We start from the raw sequence: 21362 nt of genomic DNA, 5'->3' as shown, positions 1-21362 counted from the left end.
ATGAAAAATGGAAACTCTCCAGATCCAGGAGGCTTTAAAACCCAAAGCTTCATGGTCTTGCTTGAGTTGAGTTGAAGCCTGTTTTTCACATCCAGACCCAGAGTCCCCTGTATAGTTGGGTATCAGTAGCATACTGATGATACCAAATCCCATGCTGACAGATGACCTCATCCAGAGACTCCATATAGATGTTAAATATGAGTGGAGAGAGACCAGAACCCCGAAGGACCTCACAAAGAAGAGGTCAAATCTCCCATCCTATCAACCCTGACTGGAATTAGAGGAAAAAGGAGAACCACACAATGCCGTGCCCCCTAGTTCCAACCCTCTGAGGTGGTCCAGTAGGATTCCATGATCTATGGTATCAAAAGCCACTGAGGAATCAAATACAGTGAAGATGCGGACACACCAACATCATCTGGCCTCCACCAGAAATCATCCACAAGTGTGATCAATGCCATTCGGTCCCAGCATCTTTCTGTAATCTAATGCTCTCCACATGGGTTAGACTTCAATTCCCTTTATCCCCAACCAGCTTAGCTTACAACCTTGCTGTCAGAGAATATTGTTTTCCTGTGTCTATGGGGGAATCAGATTTAGGGAAGAATGCCTTAGAACACAGTGAAGAAGACAGTGAGAAATAGGATATTAAAAAAAAAAAAAAACTATTCTGTGTTGTTTTCTGCCAAGTGGATCATCACATTGCATTTGCTATTTGAATAGACATAGATTATTCTAGAACTGGAAGGAGCTTATAGACAAGACAAGATTCTGCCTTTGCAATGGAAAGAAAAACTTTCTTCCAATGAAAATGGTCTGACTGCAGGAGACATTTTCAAGAAAAATACTGTAAAAACATTTGTCATGGTTTGAACATCTCCCTTGGATTGGGATCTTTGGTTTCTAGGGAGCTATAAAATTAATACAAAGCAAAGAAAATAAGAGATCCAATTGTTTTGCATTCCCCCTTGGAAAGGATAATCAAAGTACAGTGAGCTGAAATACTGTACATGGCAGAGACTCAAGCCCAGGCTACAAACTTTAAGACGGCTTTACTTTTTGAAGACAGATCGGCCATAAAGCAGCATGGAGGCAAGGGCTAAGAAAACACAGTGTGCATTGCATCAAAGTGAGCAGATGAAAAACCAATAACATGTTTTGCTAGTTTTTAGAAAGCACTGAGAAAGAAAGTATTTTATGGCAAAGTATCAGGCCATAAAACCATGGGATTACAGCAGAGAGTCATAAACAAGAGTAATATTAAATGGTTCTAATCTAGCCTCATACTTTAGTATTTAAAGGCTCCTTTCTATGATGTATTTTGAATACAGGAAATGATTCTTGATAGAATACAAAATGGAATGTGAAAATTCTCCCTAATATACTTCCAACAGTGGTGAGATGTTTTAGAGACAGCACAAATTGGTTTAGGTTTTTTTTTTTTTAATAACACATTTGCTCTGGAAACTTCAGATCTTCCCCAAATAAAAGAGAATTTCATTTCCCAGGTTTTTTAAAATCACAGTGATATTGATGCTGAAGGAAAGAAAAGAGTAAGCTGTAAGAAAGATTTGTGCAAAGAGAAAAATGAAATACAGCTTTTACAGTATATAGATTTTCCCATAAATGTTAGCATGTGTTAGGTTATGCTTTGAAATTATTTACAGTGCAGTCTACTCTCAGGCTAACAGAATAAGCCAGATGATTTGGGTAGGTGTCATGTGGCTAGTTTAGTCACAGAGCACATGCATCTTGTGAATTTGCATTCTGCTCCTTGAGTACATTCATTTCACAATTACTATTTATTTGAATATGCATTAATATGCAAAACCACCCATTGCCTGCTAATAAAACATTGAGCATGGAAATAAAATGTACAAACTGCCCCTATTGTCTTTACTGTAGTTTCAGATTAGGTACAGATTAAGGAATTGTCCTTTTTTTTAAGGTCTCTGTGTGCTTTGGACTGAAAGCAAACAGGTGCTTCAGTGCACCTAATGCTGCAAATGAAGCACTTGCCTGCAACTCTTTAAATCAAGCACATTTTCCCCAGATCACATGGTAGCCACGCGAGCCTGGGAAAAAGCTTCTGTTTCTGATTTAAGGAGTTGCAGACGGATGCCGTCTTCCTCCCTGACACACTCCAAAATGCTGGTCAGCCCTGTTGCAAATTTTAAATATATGCTTTCCATGGCTAATCTACTATTGTTGGCCCAGCCCAAGCTAAGTGGTTCGTTTCACCTGGTGCGAGTAGCCGAAGATCACACAAAGGTGGTGGAAACAAGAATTCAACTTTATTTCTGCACGGAAGCCTTTAAAGATTCGCGCTCGGGACTCAAGTCGCAAAGCAAGCGCACCGCTTAAAGTTGAATACCGCTTTTTATACGGCTTTGAAACAAAAAGGGTATACGATCATTGGCAGATAGTCATTTATTCACACCCTTGTGTGGATACTTTTGCCATAACAAAAAAAAAAAACAGGACCAGACCATGACTCGCAGCTGCTTTCTAGGAGTTAACTGCTTAATAGCGCTTACGTGAAACTAGCTGATAAGGGAAACATTCTTCAGCAGGGGGGAGGCTTTGATCTAGATTCCTTAGCAGAAGGGAGTCTAACTAAACCCAGAGCCTGCAATTAACCTGTTTCTGTTTCCTATTCGGTAACAAGCGAAAGTCAGCAAGCAAAGATAAATCCAGGGCTATCTATCCTCCTCCCCCCATCATGCTAAAATTGTACTACATCCACCTGGGTAACAGAAAAAGGATCTGTTTAAAAGGGACAAAACTGAGGATTTAAATATCAAATGCATAATGTATTCAGTCCATTAGTACTGAGTTTTTATGGGATATTCTGATTGAACTGTCATTTACACACATTCCTGGCCACCTTTGCTTTGTAACTCAGAGCTCAGTTCAGCTGACTTTAAACTGTTGTCAGCTGAGAGCTAAAACCAAAGAATGAAAACTGAGTGTAATAATGGATTTGCACAGTATGTGCTTCTCAGCTATTCTAATACTATATATATATATATATGGGCCTCCAAATCCCAAGTCATTTGTTCTTAACTTTCACTTTTATAGGAAAATATGTGCCAAAAATGAATATAACTTTCTGAGGTTTTAGTGCCTTGCCCACTTGAAGAATATGACTTATTTGAAGTAAAATTATTCTGTTTAAGGCTTTGTGCTTACCCAGTTGTATGCTAAATGGCCATCACAATTGCAAAACAATATTTCACATGATCAAGTACTGAAATCTGAATGCTGGAGAAAATGTGATTTTCTTGGAAGTTTCCCTTGAGGGAAGATATTGGGGTGTTAGGCAGTTGATAACAATTCCACTTTCACTATACCATAAACACATCTTGTTTTTAGAAATGAATATTCTATGAATAATGGGATTTCAGAAGCTTAAAACAAACACCCCATCTAGTGTACAATGACCAACACTGCTTCTTGGTATCTATTTTCTGCTGCTTTGGATTGTGGGAGGAAAATTCTTAATCATTTGTTGGGTGGGTGGGTGTTATATTATCGAAATATTTCACAGGCAGGCCAGTTCAAGTTCAGGGGAAATTATTGTTCCTGCAGAGTTTCACTGACCTTCTCAGTTAGTGCTCAAACAAGATCTCTCTCTGTTTCTCTGAATGCCTGCAGGTAAAATGGGTGCTTATTTAGAAGGTTCTTGGAGACCAGAATGAATTCACATGCTGTGCTTAGTGATTACTTTAAACTATATATGTTTTCTAATTGCAGTTAGTTGGGTTCATAATTGCACTAAGCTATAAACCATAGTTTACAACCATAATGCCTTGATTAATACAGCATGTTAATGCAAAACTAAGCCAACCACAGTGATTTAGTACCACGTGTAAAGCCAGCCTTTCACCTAGAAATTGTGATTATAATTTAAACATAATTCCACATACACTTCTCTGAACATTTTTAAGGAAGAAGGGCAAGAGAGTTACACACTTAGAGAGATTAGAAAGTTGTGAAGCTTCAAAGGAGATTTTCTCAAATATTCCTAGTTAAAGACCTGCTCACTGGGAAGGGTGGTTCTTTATATAGAAGGCTGTTCATGAATAAGTGTATTATGTTATCGCCAAATGGTTAGGAAATAGTCTGAAAGAGCCTGATTGCTTAAAACACACAATTATGTACTACTAAGTAATTTAAATTTACTGAAGGTTTAGACAGATTTAGGGTGAATACAACCAATGGAGTCTTCTTTTGCTGAAACACTGCAGCAGAAAAAGATAACAACAGAGGGGTCCTGAAGTGTCTTTGAAGAGCACCATAAGTGAACATTAAAAAGTGCCAAGCAAATACTTGAATTTATGACTATTATAGAAGGATGGTTTGCAGACCTCTGAACGTTTTCCAAATAGCAGAAATTAGACAGTTTTATTAGGAAAAAATAAGTCATGGTGGTTTGGCATGTTGGCTTTTTTTTTTCCTGGAGTCATTTCCAAGTGTCATTGAGATCTTAGTCAGCTTCTGTTATTTTAACAATCTCCTTCAGGGCCACATGCATATTAGATTGGGATATGCTTACTTAGGAGCAGACCAGATGTTCAAACATTGCACAGAAAAGCATGATGCTGAGAACATAATATTCAGAGGCTCCCTCCCTGCATCGTTTTCCCCCACCAACTCTTTCAGAAAACAAAAAGGCAATGCGAAAACATCCACAAACAAGTTTGCAATGGAAACAAAAGTCATATTAATGGAGCTGAGGATTAGTAATATTTATTACATGGGTTGCTTCATGTTGTTTTGTGATAAGGAAGCCCTGTCTGATGATGTGCTAATATTTGTCTTCAGATATCATGGTGGCACAGTGTCCCTGCTGCAGTGCATCAAGGTAGTGCAGACAGAAATCAGAATAAGCTGGAGATGTTGTTGGAAAATAAGAGCCAGTTTGATCTAGTGGTTAAGGCTCCAGGCTAGAAACCAGGAGACTGTGAATTCCAGTCCCACCTTAGGCATGAAAGCTGGCTGGGTGACTTTGGGCTAGTCACTCTCTCTCAGCCCACAACATCAAGCTTGCGTGACAAGCTGATCAGTCAATTTCTATCACAACCAGTGGATCAATATCTGGTTGATTCAAAAAAGCAGACCTGCCCCTGTGGGAAAACACTAGGAAGAAAAAAAAATGTTGGGAAATAAGTCAGGTATTGATCATGAGAAGTTCCAATAAAAAGCTATGCAAACTAACTTATCAAAGTCCTGAGACAGTAGCTGTCAAGTAACTACTCATACATGTACTACTCATACATATAAGACCTGGAGAAAACTGATACACAAGCCATTCCACATTATTGGTTGTATAAATTATTTGCAAGATCTAAACAGCTGCTCCTAGATGCTTGGTTTAATAAGAAGGGAGCAACTTGTAGGATTACACAGAATGCCACTGAATGTCACTGAACATGGTCCCAATCTTTTCCTTTCTTATAGTTCAAGAGTACATGAAGGATAAGAACAATTCTCTTTTAAAGTAATTTAACCAAAATATTCATGTAATAGTTCGTGACAACACTATACCCCTTTCTGAGACCATAAAATGAAATATATATTTCTATAGCATAATGGCAAGTATTTGTAGAACAGACTAGATTTCATAAGCAAATAATTATTTTACCATTTCTTCTTTGAAATTTTGGTCCTCTGATATCAAAAGAGCATTCCTAATTTGCAAAAATCAATACAGAAATTGGGTGATCAGCTTTAGTCATATCATGAATAATTTTTTTAAAAAAGGACTTTAAAGTATTCAGACATCTTTCGTACATATACTGCTTGAATCTAACAGATTTTGTGCTAGAGTTCTAGTATCATATTTAGGCCCAGCCATGGGCATTCTTGGATAAATGGCGAGAACTCATCCTCAGAAGATGGTCTGTGCCTGGGATCTGGGTGATGCTTTTTCTCTTCCCCTGACTCAAACATGGATTCTTAGCCATGTAGGGCACCAGACAAGGAATGGCAGCTTCTGAAGGCCCTGGACTCCTCAGCTCTACCTTAAGGTTTCTTGAAACTTGTGTTCTCATGGGACAACTAAGTCTTAAGGGGAAGGGCTCCCCCAGTGAAGAATTCTTCAGCACAGAGTTGACACAGGGATCCTTAAACAGGGATTCTTTCTGCTATATACCCAGCCCCCTAAAAGACCCAACAAGTGCAGGCTGCCGTTTCAAATTAGTCAATACATTCATACTTTCTTTTAATTTTCTCTTATTTTGTACTTTCTTTTCATGTTTTGTTATATCACAATGCAAACTTTTCTATGGAGTATCTGTATTTTATAAGTTCTATGTATTTGTCTTTTTTTTCTTTTCAAAATAAATACATTTTTAAAAAATCTTGAATCCACCCCCCCCCCCATTTTTTTTCACCAGAACATCTTCCAAAGCATTGTTGGGAACACAAATTGTATTTCCACTGACAATCACCATTTTAATATTCTGCAATGTAGTAGAACAATTTGTCCAAGACAATATTATATATGTAACATAGTGGTTGATAGTTGTCTATATGATTCCAAAGCTAAAATCTCATCAGTACTATAGTTACTGATCATTAGTATGGTAGTTATCAGTACCCATAAGACCTGCAACCAGCCCTGTTTGCTATGATGGTGAAGGGCTAAAAGGAGTATTAGAAATGACTTCTTACCAGTGATTTTTCTTTGGGATAATTTTCATTGTCCAAGATTAGGTTTCCCACATTTATTCTTGCTGTTTTTCTATTCAGAACTATTTATTTGTTGTTGCAGATTATGGCTATGTTGCTAGCACCTACATGGCTAATCATTTACCTTGGGCTACTGAGATCTATCCAAGCTGGTGCTTTTTATGGGATCAAGCAGATGCCTCCTCAAGTGCCACAGTATCAACCCCTTGGGCAACAAGTACCTCATATGCCATTGGGTAAAGATGCAGTGCCAATGCAGCACATGGGAAAGGAGGGGCCACACCTACCATATGGAAAAGAATATATACCTCAATATATAAAAGAAATTCCACAGATCCCCATGCTTGGCAAGGAGAGGATTTCAAAGAAAGAGAAAGGTAATATGGGCAAGATGTGAGGTAGGTTGGGCTTAGTGACAGTGACTGGTTCAAAGTCACCTGGTGAGCTTCCATGGCTGAGGGTGGACTTGAAGCTGAGTCTCCCTCATCCTAGCCCAGAACCCTAATTACTACATTGTAGAGCAGTGCTTCTCAACCTTATCAACTTTAAGATGTGTGGACTTCAACTCCCAGAATTCCCCAGCCAGCATGGGGAAAAGTTGCTGAGGCTGAGAAACACTGTTGAGGAGGTTGGAAAGGGAAGGCAATTTTCATTTATTGAATATAACTTTGCCCAAAGGTGTATATTGCAAAATTTAAAAATCTACATTTGTGAAGAATAATTTGTTGAGCTTGTTTTTCGTTTTTGGAAAAAGGCAAGACTATGTTTGTATATTTATTCGAGTCAGCTTAAGTTGGAGAGAGAGTTGACAACAACTCCAGAAGCTTAAGACCCACCCCCCCTTTTTAGTTCCCTAACTATTTCTAGTTGTGCTACCAAAAATGGCAATTTTCCTCATCTCTTCCCAAATGTTAATTTCATTCTGCCCTGTCACCAAAATGTTCCCACACCTGCCTTAGGCAGAGTGAGATGGCTGCCTCAGATGGCAGATTCTGTTGTGTGGTCCTGTGACAGGCCATTGGCAAGCAAAGCCTTATGTGTGTCCCATAGCCTAAGCAGCTGCTTCCCTTTAGTGCAATAGAAGACACTACCAATTTCACCAGAGCTCAAGTACAATTTTAGTGAAATACAGAGAGAGGGAGGGGAGTGTATCTTGTCCACTCCCATTTTCATATCCATATCTTCCAAATTCGGAGAAGTTACAAAGTGATCCTTTCCAACTAGTCATTTTTATATACTTTTCTAGATTTTGCTACAGGAAAAAACAGACAGAGAATATCAACTTGAATATGGGTATAATTCATCAAGAACAAATTAGGGGGGAAAATGGCATTTGGGGTCTGCAGCATTGACCATGAAATTGGTAATGCTTTCTGTATAATGAATCTATCTTCCCTTTGACATCAACTATGCTGTAAAAAAATGGAGCCAATAGGTTGATACATCAATTCTATTTGAAACATGTTGGTGACTTCTAGAGCAGTTGAGACAACAGTTAATGTTCCTTTCTTTATTTCTCTTTCTCTCTTAAAAAGCAGAAATGCCATTAGCCAGTTTGAGAGGTGAACAGGGTCCTCCTGGGGAGCCTGGACCAAGAGGGCCTCCAGGACCTCCAGGGCTGCCAGGACATGGAGTGCCAGGAGCTAAAGGAAAACCAGGACCACAAGGATACCCAGGAATTGGAAAACCAGGCATGCCTGGAATGCCAGGAAAGCCAGGAGCAATGGGGGCTCCAGGATCAAGAGGCGAAATGGGGCCAAAGGGGGAGATTGGACCTATGGGCATTCCAGGACCCCAAGGACCACCAGGACCTCATGGACTGCCCGGAATAGGAAAACCAGGCGACAGAGGAATACCAGGACAACCAGGAGCAAAGGGGGAGCCAGGAATGAAAGGGCAACCTGGGATACAAGGCCCCCTAGGCCCAAAAGGAGACAAAGGTGTTGGGATTCCAGGATTACCAGGGCTAAAAGGGCCACCTGGTTTACCTGGCCCCCCAGGCCCTGTTGGACTTCCTGGGATAGGCAAACCAGGAACAGTAGGGTTTCCAGGCCCTCAGGGAGCTATAGGCAAGCCAGGACCTCCAGGAGCACCAGGGCCTCATGGGTTAGCTGGGGCTCCTGGAATTCAAGGTCCTCCTGGTCTTCCAGGTATAGGGAAGCCGGGACAAGATGGAATTCCAGGACAGTCAGGCATTCCAGGTGGGAAAGGTGAACAAGGCTTGCCAGGTTTACCAGGACCACCTGGTCCTCCTGGGATTGGGAAGCCAGGTTTCCCTGGTCTTAAAGGTGATCGTGGCATGGGTGGTGCTCCAGGTCCACTGGGACCTAAGGGTGAAAAAGGCCACATGGGCCCACCTGGCATGGGTGGGCCTCCAGGGGAACCAGGCCAACCAGGTCAACCTGGATTAATGGGGCCCTCGGGTATGATGGGATTCCCAGGTCCAAAAGGAGAGATTGGAGCAGTTGGGCCTCCAGGACCTATTGGTCCCAAAGGTGACCTTGGTTTGCAAGGTTTCCCAGGGAAACCTGGTTTCCCAGGAGAGGTGGGCCCTCCAGGTCTGAGAGGCTTGCCTGGCCCAATTGGACCAAAAGGAGAAGCTGGTCACAAAGGTTTACCAGGTTCTCCTGGTGCTCATGGGCTGATGGGCCCCAAAGGAGAACCTGGAAACCCAGGAGCTCAAGGCCATCAGGGCCCTGCTGGAATCCCAGGTATTGCAGGACCAAGTGGCCCAATTGGACCTCCTGGACTACCTGGAGCTAAAGGTGAACGGGGTTTGCCAGGCCCACCAGGTTTCCCGGGAATGGGGAAACCTGGTGTTGCAGGGATGCCAGGACCACCTGGAAAACCTGGATCACTTGGTGCTCCTGGCCAGCCAGGCCTCCAGGGACCTCCAGGACCTCCTGGCCCCCCTGGCCCTCCAGTAATCATGCAACCTACGCCACCAGCTATGGGACAGTATTTGCCTGAGGTGGGTCCAGGCCTTGATGGAATAAAGACTCCATATGGCTATATGGGGAAGAAAAGCAAAAATGGTGCTGCTGCTGCCGCCGCCGCCGCCGCCTATGAGATGCCAGCTTTCACAGCTGAGCTCACCACTCCTTTTCCACGGGTCAGGGTTCCTGTGATGTTTGACAAGCTCCTTTATAATGGCAGGCAGAATTATAATCCACAGACTGGTATCTTTACCTGTGAAATCCCTGGGATCTACTACTTCGCTTACCACATACACTGCAAAGGGGGAAATGTCTGGGTGGCGTTATTTAAAAACAATGAGCCTTTGATGTACACTTACGATGAATACAAGAAAGGTTTCCTGGACCAAGCTTCTGGAAGTGCCGTTGTCCAGCTGATGCACGGTGACCAAGTTTATATCCAGATGCCGTCTGAACAGGCAGCAGGACTTTATGCTGGGCAATATGTTCACTCATCTTTTTCCGGATATTTATTGTATCCAATGTAAACTACACACTCAGACAAAATGAAAGCTCTTTTTCTGTGTTTCCAAATCTATACCATTGAAAGGTGCATTTATTGATCATTTTTTGGACCAACATGTACAATATTAAAATAAAATTACAAATTTAAACATTACGTACAGCTTATTATAAAAAAAAACTATTGATAAGCCCAGTGTTAATTGGCTTGCTGCTGTACAGTGAATCTTTTCAACATTTGTCTGCTTCTTTGCATTAAAAATAATGTCATGTCAGGGTTCACATAAGATGCTTACTGATCACTTGCTTCTAGGGTGAAACTTTCGTTAAAAGTGGAAAGTGATAGACAAAGAAACAGAAGTGTATTCTATAATAGTACCATAAAGATTTTTTTAAAACAAAAACTGCACTGACTTAAAGACTCAACAATCATGCGCCAAGTTCTCTTTGCCAAAGTTTCTATTTTTATGTGAAGTTTTTTAATCTGCTCATATTGACAGAAATACTAGAAAAGGACAAATCTCAGTGTTAGAAAGTGATTTAATTAATACCAAATTGACTGAAATCCATGATACCAATTTTTTTCCCAGCAAGCAATAGGCCATATTTATAGTTGCAAGAATATTTTTAAGTGTACAGATTGGTTTGTGGAATATTGTAAATCAATGACTTAGAAGTAAAAGAGGTTATATACAAACCAAGTAATGTTAGTGAGTACAGATTAACAATTGGTGGATAGTCACCTCTGCCTTGCAGATTGACTTATGGATCACAGAAAATAAATATAGAGAATGGCAAAGTGCAACTGAAGTCAGGTAAAGTTATGATATCTGACACACAAATGCCCAATGAGTGATCCCTTTTCATTTGGGAACCACTATTGCAAATCTTGGTCAAGAAATTATAGGGTATAGAACAAAGCACTGGTTGTTTGATATGCTCAAAATTGAAGCTGCTTATTCATAGTTCATTTTCCTAAGTTCTTTTATATACTGGAAGAGGTGGCTAGCAATGGCTGAAAATAGCATAGCTCCTTTAGTTTTGCATATTGGGTGAAGTATATGAATTGCATGAAGGCAATGCCATATAATGGAATAGCTATCTTCAGTCAAAACATAGTGTTTATGGTTTATTCTTAAATACCTATGTTGGCTTACATGGGGATTAGACACATGGCTTACATGGGGATTAGAGATTCTTATTATGTGGGAGCAGCAAAATACTGTGGTTATTATTATTTCATCCTGAAGAAGCTCCATCTATCTCATCTATCTGGCTGCTAAAGAATTAACACCAACTTAATAGCACATAATTGATGATGATGATGATGCAGTAGAGGGAGCCAGCATAGCTATTGAATCATTTTCATTCCAAACCAGGCACCCTCTCCTCTGCCTTCTCTTCAGAAAGCACAAAGCCCTCTAACTAAATAAACAAGAGGAATTGAAACAAAGAATAATTGAGCATCTAGAACAGCAGAAAAAGAACAAAATAAGGTTGCCTGCATTGAAGCCTGTTACAAAGAAACAGCTAGCACAAGTATTAAAAGATGCCAGTACTGTAATATCAAATATAAGCACCAGCTCACTGCAAGAAACAAACCAACTAATGTACAGCATGGCTGCAGTTATAACTGAATACTTTGGATACAAAGTCAACAAACAAGAAGAAAAGCCAAACAATGCACCACCAAAATGGAAGATCAGGTTGGAAAATAAGATCAGCATGCTAAGATCAGATGCAAACAAGCTAGAACACATGAAAAAAGAGGAGCTGAAGAACAAGAAGACCAAAGAATACCTGATCAAGAAATATCACCTAGAAACAAGGAAGATCAAAGAAGCACTAGAAATAACAAAGCAGCAAATAACATCCATAGTCGAGAATATCAGCAGATATGAAGCTTGAATTGTACACTATAGGCAGAATCTCCAATTTCAGTCAAATCAGAAATATTTTTACCAATCCATCAGTGGAGAGACTGCAATGAACCAGCTGACACCTGACAAAAAAGAAACAGTGCAGTTCTGGGAGCAGCTATGGGACAACCCAAACAAATACAACAAGAATGCAGCTTGGATAAAGGGAATGGATAAAAATAAAAAAGAAACTAAAATGAAAAAACTTGTAATAACAGCAGAAATGGTGGAGAAAGAGGCAAGGAAGATCAAGAATTGGTCAGCACTAGGTGAAGATGAACTGCATGTTTTTTGGTTGAAACATCTTGACTGGTCTGCATCACTCATTGCCAAGCAGTTTAACGACATACTGCAAGGAGGTGAAATTGAAAATTGGTTAACATCTGGCAAAACCTACCTGATAATGAAAGATCCAACAAAAGGTGCAGCACCAGGCAACTACAGGCCAATTACCTGCTTACCAACAACTTTCAAACTGGTAACTGGTGTTGTAGCTGATGCAGTCCAACAGCATCTAGTTGAAAACAAGCTCTTTCTACCTGAGCAGAAAGGAAACCACCAAAACAGCAGACGAACAAAAAATCAGCTCCTAATTGACAAGATGATTTTGGAAAACTGCAAGAGAAGGAAGACCAACTTGAATGTAGCTTGGATTGATTACAAGAAGGCATTTGACTCCCTGCCACATGATTGGATAATCAAGTGTCTAGAAATAACAGAAGTCAGTAGAAACATCAGAAGCTTTGTGAGATCAATGGCACAATGGAAGACACAGTTGCTGGCCAATGGTGTTAGATTGGAAGAGGTTAATATCAAGAGAGGAATCTTTCAAGGAGACTATGACCACTATTGTTTGTCATTGCACTGATTCCTCTGTCAATACTAAACAAGTCAGGCCATGGCTATCAAACATCAAAAACATTTGCCAGGCTATCCCACCTCCTTTACATGGACGATCTGAAGCTGTATGGAAAAACACCATATGAAATGGAATCACTGCTCAACACAGTCCAGATATACAGGCAAGATATTGCAGTGCAGTTTGGACTGGACAAATGTGCCATCCTTATCATCAAAGGGGAAAAATAGTGAAAACTGAAGGAATCAAGATGCCCTATGGAAATAACATCAAGATTCTAGATGAAGAAGATCACTACACACACCTGGGCATTCTTCAAGCTGACAACATCAAGTACATTGAAGTTAAGATGGTTAGGAGTGAATACATCATGACAGTGAAGAAGATCTTAAAGTCCAAACTCAGTGGAGGAAATACCATCAAGGCAATTAACACCTGGGCAATTCCAATCATTAGATATACAGCTGGAATAGTGGACTGGGCTCAAGCTGAACTAGAAGCCCTGGATAGGAAGACAAGAAAAATAATGACAATGAATCATGCCCTTCATCCATGCAGCAACGTTGACAGACTCTACTTACTCAGGAGCATAGGTGGGTGTGGAATGTTGCAAGTACATCAGACAGTCAAAGAAGGAAAAAGGGCATTGGAAGAATATCTGAAGGACAGTGAAGAAGATGCACTGAAGATAGTACCCAATGAAGGGTTACTGAATACTGAAGAGACCAAACTGGCCTACAAGAAAGACCAAATGAAGAATAAAAAAGAGACATGGCAAGGCAAAATATGACATGGCCAGTATACAAAATAACTAGCAGGCAAAGCTGATAACAGCAAGATCTGACAATGGCTAAGAGTAGGAAAGTTGAAGAAAGAGACAGAGGGGCTAACTCTGGCTGCATAAGACCAAGCCTTAACAGCAAATGCATACCAAGCCAGAACTGAGAAAACAGCAAGAGACAGCAAATGCCACCTCTGCGAAGAAGCTGAAGAAACAGTGGACCACCTAGTTAGCAGCAGCAAGAAAATTGCACAGACTGACCTCAAACAACAGCATGAAAAAGTAGCAACAATAGTGCATTGGAATACCTGCAAGAAATACCATTTGCCTGCAAGCAAGAACTTGTGGTACCATAAAACAGACAAAGTAATAGAAAATGAAGAAGCTAAAGTGCTCTGGGACTTTAGAATTCAAACAGACAAGCACCTGCCACAGAACACCCCAGACTTAACAATTGTTGATAAGAAAGACAAAAAAGTCTGGATAGTGGACATTGCAATATCTGGAGTCAGCAGAATAAAAGAGAAAGAACTGAAGAAAATCACAAAATACGAAGACCTGCAAATAGAAGTAGAACGACTGTGGCAAAAGAAAGCAAAGATAGTACCAATAGAAATAGGTGCCTTGGGTGCAATCCCAAAACATCTGGAGCACCACTTGAACACCATTGGCATTGACAAAATCCCCATCAGTCAATTACAAAAGGCAGCTTTACTTGGAACAGCTTACATCCTGCGACAATATCTTTAACACCATCAAACCACAACATTTGCCTATCCCATTGGGAAGGACTCAATAGATGGATAAAAACGCAAATCCAGTCTAAACATCTGGCTGACTGTGCAACCAACAATAATAATACATTAACTATTTCCAGCCTGCCATTGAATATAAAAGTCTTCAACGAGCAGCTGACATAACAAAATCCTATTCAAGAATAAAACAGCAAAAACTGAAAATCAGCAAATAATCAGCAATTATAACAAACACCCACCATGGACAAATTTAAAGTCTAAAACAGCTGAAACCCAAACCAGTCCATTAAGAGGTGTACATGAAAGGGCAAAGACAATACCTCACTTTCCTAAATTCTTAAAAGCTTGCAATAACGGATCCTGTATAACAACTCATACCAGAAGCATACAACTGCTGATGAAAGGCTTTCTCTCTTGTTCTTGTCAATTTAACAGTCCCCAGAGGTTAGCACATAAGGACTGCCGTAAGTGTTTTGAAGTATTGGTAAGTCCCAGTAGAAAACAACTTCTGAATACCATTTCCAGATGAGCTTCTCAGTTAACACAGATTCTAGAAGGATACCTGAAGGACACAAATGTACCTGAGTAGGTCATGCTGAAATCCTGGGGCTCTGCTGAACAATATTTGCATGTATAAGAACTGGAACTGGGATCATTCTGTTGATCAAGAAATTACCATGTGGGTTGGTTGTTTAACAGGGAGGAACTGCAGGGAACTAAATTCATCCTTGCTTTCTTCTGCTTAACAGAAATGTTGTGATGAGAACTCTATCCAAATTTCAACAGGATTATGTATGTGCAGTACCAGCTGTTTGAACAACAGAAGAACTGCATGTGCAGGGTTGCCCACATCTCAGGCAATTGCACAGGCCATCAGTATTCAAGAAATACAGGGACTCCTGGGGAGGCAACTATGTTTGAGTAGGAATATCTAATCTCCACTCAGGATTTAACCAAATTAATCTCTTATCTTTGTTCTAGTTACTTGAAAAGTTATAGGCAAAGACTATATTCAGGGAAACCTTGAAAAGAGAAAAGGGAACTCCCTTTCTGCCAAGCCTAACAAAACTCAACTTTACCAATGGCAGCCATATAGCTAGAGCTAGCCCTGCATGAATGTAATACCCATTTGCACACATTGTTCCTCATTCAGATGGGTGGTGTGAGTAAAAGCATCCATGGTGCAGAGATCACTTCTAGCTGTATTGGAGTTGAGGAATTAATGGACTTAGCCATTCTAGTCCCTTTGATAACTTATAATTTGTCTTTGACGGGTGTTAATTTAATAGGAATTATATGAGTTATTTAACATCCATGTGCTTTTTCGGTGTTGCATATCACATTTACATTTGTTTTAAACAATCTAACTAGATTAATCCTTATTGTTCCTACATCTTAAATGAAACTTCCGCACTTAACTGAAAGAAGACTCTCCCTAACACAGTGGATATATAGGGACTGCAAGTGGAATTTCCATTAATTAAATCTTGAGTTTAATGCATTACAGCACAGACTATCTGAGAACAATGGGCAATTTAAAGATCTTTAGGTCAGATTGCTAGGATAAAGAAATGAAAGAGATGAAAACAAGAAATAATTTTGTATTTAAGTTTTTGTACTGATTGCAAAAGATCTTATTAAATAACTTTTTACAATGTTTCAGTATTTTAATTTATTTCAATATTCCAGAGATGCAAGATATGGGTAAAATCTTTAGGAGAAAAAACTAAAATGTCACAACGGAGGTCAAGTTTTTGAAATGTGTTACTTGCGGTTTTTCTGCATATTATCCCCTGCAACTACTGGCTGCATTGCTTTGTTGTCACAAAGCTCATTTTGATTGCTCATCCTGCATACAAATTGCAATCATGTAGGGAAGATTAGGGTTCTATTTATTGACCACAACTACTCTGCCTGGCCCCACACAGTGAAGTGCAGATTCTGAAGAAAAAAATTTACTTCATACATACATTATTACAGTACTTTAGGTGCCTAATTTCCCATGCAGGGAGTTTATGCATGTAGACAAGATCTCCTAAATAAGTGGTCAGCAGGGAATGCAACTGGGAGAAAGGAGGAAGCAGCAGATAACACTCAGTTTAGAACACACAACCAGGGCAAAAATATTAGTGAATATTTTAACAATTAATAAGGAAAGGACGCCGATTGTTATTACATCTGCTGTGACAGAAATAGCAAATCAGTTGGGCTGGAAAGCCTAGAAAAAGGCACGTGCTTCTTTCCATGGAGCATCCATCCAGCAGCCTGTCTCCTCCATCATCTGTACATACAAAAAAAGGAATGGTCCAAGAAGGAATGATGCCTCCTGTGCAACAAGTTAGCTGATTGTAGATCAGAATCTTGTGAACTACATGCGGTTGGCTGGAATAGGGCAGTATATAAATGTTATAATACAGTACATGTAACATCCCTAGTGCTTCCAGCTCATGTAAATTTGTATGCTTCTTCATCCAGGAATGCTTTGCTTTCAACAACTTTGCTTTCAGCCCTTGAAACCCCAAGATAAATGGAAATACTTCACAGAAGCCTATATTCTTGCCATACACTTTGACTTTGTTCCCCCAACACTCTTAATCCAGTCAACATATCTAGTCAAATCTCCTTGACTCTTGCAATACCAAATAATATGAATTGAGTTTTGGAAATGTAGAGGTCCCACCCACTGTCCCAGAAATCAGCTAGTATCTCATTGGCTTTTCCACCAGGAAATAATTATTGGCAAACTTCATGACTTCATTAGCCCCTTCCCTTCAATTAATTTATCATAGACCAAAACAAGAACAAAAATGTACAAAGTCAAAGAAAATGAAAATATAATAATAATGTCATGAGATAGTCCATAAGTGCTTGACAAGTTCTCTTTTACTCCCTCTGATTTTTCATTTTATTTCTTTCCCTCTTATTTCTATTTTCATCTTTTTTTTTTCAATGTATGTAAGTTCTGGTCTATGGCCATAAATTTAAATAGATAAATAAATGCCCCTCCCCTACTAGCTATTCAGAATCAATAGACTTGGTCATTGCAGCCAGTCAGTGTTCGGGAGGGATGTTCTGTCATTCCAAGTTTTTGGAGTAAGTTCTATAATGGAGACATTTGCTTCTTTCAGTCTTTCTCTCGCTCTAGCACATTTATTGGCTGACTAGATATGCAAAAAGGGTAAGTTCAAAGGGTTTAGGTGTTCCCACAACACAGTTCACTTTCGTTGAAGCTGATGCATTGCTGGATTTGTTAAGGATTATATCTAGCCACTTGGCTTAACAGGCTTGGTTAAATGACCCATTCTTGATGTCCATACAAGACATTAACTCTTTCATCAAATAGTTAAATGTGTGGTGGAAATAGGTCCATAGACTTGGATAGGGATGAACTGAGAACAGGTTAATCATACTACCATCCTACTGAAATCAATGGGACATAAATTAGTCATGACTAACCTTCAATCTTTTTTCAGTGGTAACTACTGCAACTAACTGGCAATGTATTAAACATGTGAAGAGTGCTCCATACAATAATCTGAGAGCAAGACCAAACTGCTGCTTTGTTCACTGGATATCTACACATATCAGGAAGCTTGCCCTGCATAGACGTCATAAGAATGTAAGAAGAATTGTTGTAGATTAGCCCAAAAGACCAGCATTCTTCAAACATTCAGGTTAATGTATGAAAACTGACACTGACCAAAGGCAGTAGTTAGACATGTATTCCTGCTTCTGCTCTCCCGACTGCCATCCATTTTGCTGGCAGGTCTGGAAGGGAATTTTAGCATTTGCTTCATTTGATTGCACTTCTCCACACAGGGTCCATGTTAATGTGACTAGTTGTATTCACACTCATGGCAACATACAACCTTCCTTCCAATCTGCTAGCTGAACACGTAGAAGCAGGAAGGAGTAAGTTGGCAGAGTTACGTATACAACCCCGTATTTTTCCAGGATGAATCCTCCTGAAGATGACTTCCAACTAGTTCTGCTTTCATCTTTCATCTTAGTCAAAGAAATATCCTTGAGAACTACACATGAAGGTGCCCCTTAGCAACCTATCGTTCTTGTATTTCAGCAATTAGCACTGAGAGCTATGCTGCCTCCAATATTACAATAAAGGCATAGTAACATACATAGTTATGAGTTGATAACCTTATCATCTAATATGATTACTACTACTTGTGGTAGTGAATTCTATAGTTTAAGTACATATGGGATAAAAAATATATTATCTGTTCTGAATCTCCCAGTATATAGTTTCATGGGCCCACTCTTACTCCTGAGAGAGAAAATACATCTTTCAAGCAACTTCACTATCCCATACATCATTTTATACATTTTTATGGACATTATTGCTTGGATTCTTAAACTAAAAAATCCCAGATGTTATTGCTTTGGGTGGTTAATAATTTTAATTGACTTTTCTTGCATTTTTCCAACTCTACAATGCGATCTGTACTCATGATTCCAAGTGTGGTTGCACCAACTGTTGAAAAGAATACTATCAAAAGCATTATTTTTTATTCCTTTCTTAATGGCTTCCAGCATAAGAATTTTTTCATAGCTCTTACTTTCTGTCAGCAGGCATCTGCCCATGAGCAGAACTGGTGATATTCTTGATCCTGGGGACAAAGCCCTACTCCCTGGTTATCATGTAAAACTACCTTCTTGCTCATAACATAAGAAGATATGTCTGCATCCATTCTGTATTATTGTCAAACATGCCCCTTGTCTTTAAGTCACTTATCTGGAATAACTCTTACATGCAATTTTCAGAAAAGACCAAGATGGAAAAGACACTAGGATAGGTTTTGAAATTGCTCTGGCTTTCAGCACATAAATAGGAAGATGTTGTCAAAACTATGCTGTCAAAATAAGAAAGCATGTATATGGTAAAGATCAGAAACGTGAAGATTGTCGACATCTTTTTAGAGGCCTAGATGAAAAGATGACCCATGAGCCTCATTTTCAATGTTATATCTACATTATTATGCAATTTTGAATGGTGACTGAAAGGAAGACATTTGCTCTCATTGGAAGTTCTTCTTAAAGCAAGTAGCATCAGCTTAATACAACTAGATGAGGCTTTGCACATTTGCCCCTTATTTCATGGCCTGCCTGCATCTTCTTTTGCTCTCCCAAATCTTCCCAATTTGGATGCAGGAGTGCAGCTCTCTGAATAATCTGAGCTCATATTTTACCAGAGTCCCAGTCTATGTGGAGAATTCTACTTGCATTCAAGCAAATGAAAGTACAACTTCCCTTCCAAACTACCAGGCAGGAGGTCAGAGAGATGAGCTAGGTAAGCAGAATGGGAAGGCTGAGGAAATGGAAGCCTTTGTGCTTCCATTGGGTGCTTAATCCAATTATTAACCACCCAAAGCATCTGAAGAGAGCTACAAAATCAACTTTGCAATTTTCTTTTCTAAAAATTTATTCAAACTTTGTGTTTTCCCTTCCTTCAGTGTTAATCAACTTTGTTAAAATGGCTGCATGTTGAATACCAACACGGAAAATGTTAATGGTCATTCCCCCTCCTCTGCCTTTAACAGTACTCTGACATACAAAATACAGGCTGGGAAACTTTTCCCATCATTCATATTTCCATACCAAAAAAATGTTTATAATAAAGTTTCAGGAATCAGTTTTCTGTTACTTAGGCAAAAGAACAGACCAAGTCAAGGGCTAACTATCTTAATAATTGTGATGGAGACATATGAGGTGCAACAGAGGTTCTGAAACTGTGATCCAATCTGTAGGCTCAAATTTGGAGGTCCACACAGTGGAAAGACGGCAAAACAATTGAAAAAGTCTGTACTATATCTTGCACTGTACTGATGCAATGGAAATTAAGACCCTCTTGATCTGTGGAAGATGATCTCAAAAGCTACAGCACTTATGATTTTCATAATATGGCATTCATCTAGACTGTAATTTTGCTCCCTAAAAATTACCAATGAAAAGGATCCTTCTCAGCAGTGTAGCAAGTAGGGAAAAGCTTGAGACTGTAAGACCAGTCTTACATTATTTATTTACTTAATTTTGAGCACACAAAATCGTGCTCAAATTGTGCTGAAATGTTATGTTGAGCTCCTCTCAATGGTGGTAGGAGATTTTTAGATCAACCTGTTTTTCATATTACTGTACTGTACAGTATAGTATTAATTATTTTTACATGTAACTTAGTAGATCTGGCCTGCAATCACCACATGACCACTAGATGGCAGGAAAAAGCTTTTTGTAATAGTTTTCATTGTTCAATGAACAGAAATCAATCTTCAGGAGAGGAGAAATATTACCACCTGTTATGGGAAAACAATTCTTAAAAAGGTAGGCAGAAATAGAAATCTAGTTAGTATACAAAATAACTTTATTGAAATAAAAGAATCAAATTTTGCTCTGGGCATGATGATTATTTAATATTCATGAAGTGAGGAACTGAAAAAAATGTATCTCATCAGGCATAAAATGTTTATCAGTTGTGAAAAGAAAAACAGCTGCTTATTAGCAAGAGGGGGAAAAAATCCGAAGTCCATAGTAGAGCTATTTTTTTAACTTAATATTTACGAAATATGAGTCAATTTTCATATTTTTAAATTTCATATTTTAAGTAGCATGAAATTGCTTTATTTTATTTTAATGAAAGTAGCAAGGTATCATTTATTGTTATATCCTATTAAACATATTTTAAAAAGCCTTTTTAAAATTTGTGCAAAAACCTATAATGCTAATTTTAATTATAATTCAAAACAAAACTGCTTTGATTACCACCAAAACCCGCTTTGCTATAATGGCTGTAACCAGAATGGGGACATTTCTTCATAATTACACAGAGAATATTATAATATTATGGGATATAGAATTATAGTGTGAAATCTGTATTCATGTGTTGAATGCCCATTACCGGTAGCC

General features: G+C 39.2%; 1 protein-coding gene across 5 annotated transcripts in view; it reads left to right on the top strand.

Annotated features, from left to right (window-relative positions):
• The window catches only part of COL8A1 (collagen type VIII alpha 1 chain), a 186695-nt gene extending 170591 nt beyond the window's left edge, over window positions 1–16104 (top strand). For 4 of the 5 annotated variants that reach the window (XM_088140785.1, XM_088140784.1, XM_088140787.1 and 1 more), the window contains 2 exons: window positions 6779–7073; window positions 8232–16104. In XM_088140785.1, the coding sequence (XP_087996911.1) occupies window positions 6782–7073; window positions 8232–10159 (2220 nt within the window). In that variant the 5' untranslated portion in view covers window positions 6779–6781 and the 3' untranslated portion in view covers window positions 10160–16104. The remainder of the gene's footprint in view (window positions 1–6778; window positions 7074–8231) is intronic. The other variant, XM_007425813.3, reaches the window with a different exon arrangement.
• Window positions 16105–21362: the final 5258 nt, after the last annotated feature.

This window comes from Python bivittatus, unplaced genomic scaffold, assembly GCF_059951505.1.
Source record: "Python bivittatus isolate LINGU-HERP-01145 unplaced genomic scaffold, Pbiv_v1 ctg000340_np1212, whole genome shotgun sequence".
NCBI classification, from domain to species: domain Eukaryota; kingdom Metazoa; phylum Chordata; class Lepidosauria; order Squamata; family Pythonidae; genus Python; species Python bivittatus.
This window is presented reverse-complemented; position numbering and strand designations above follow the sequence as displayed.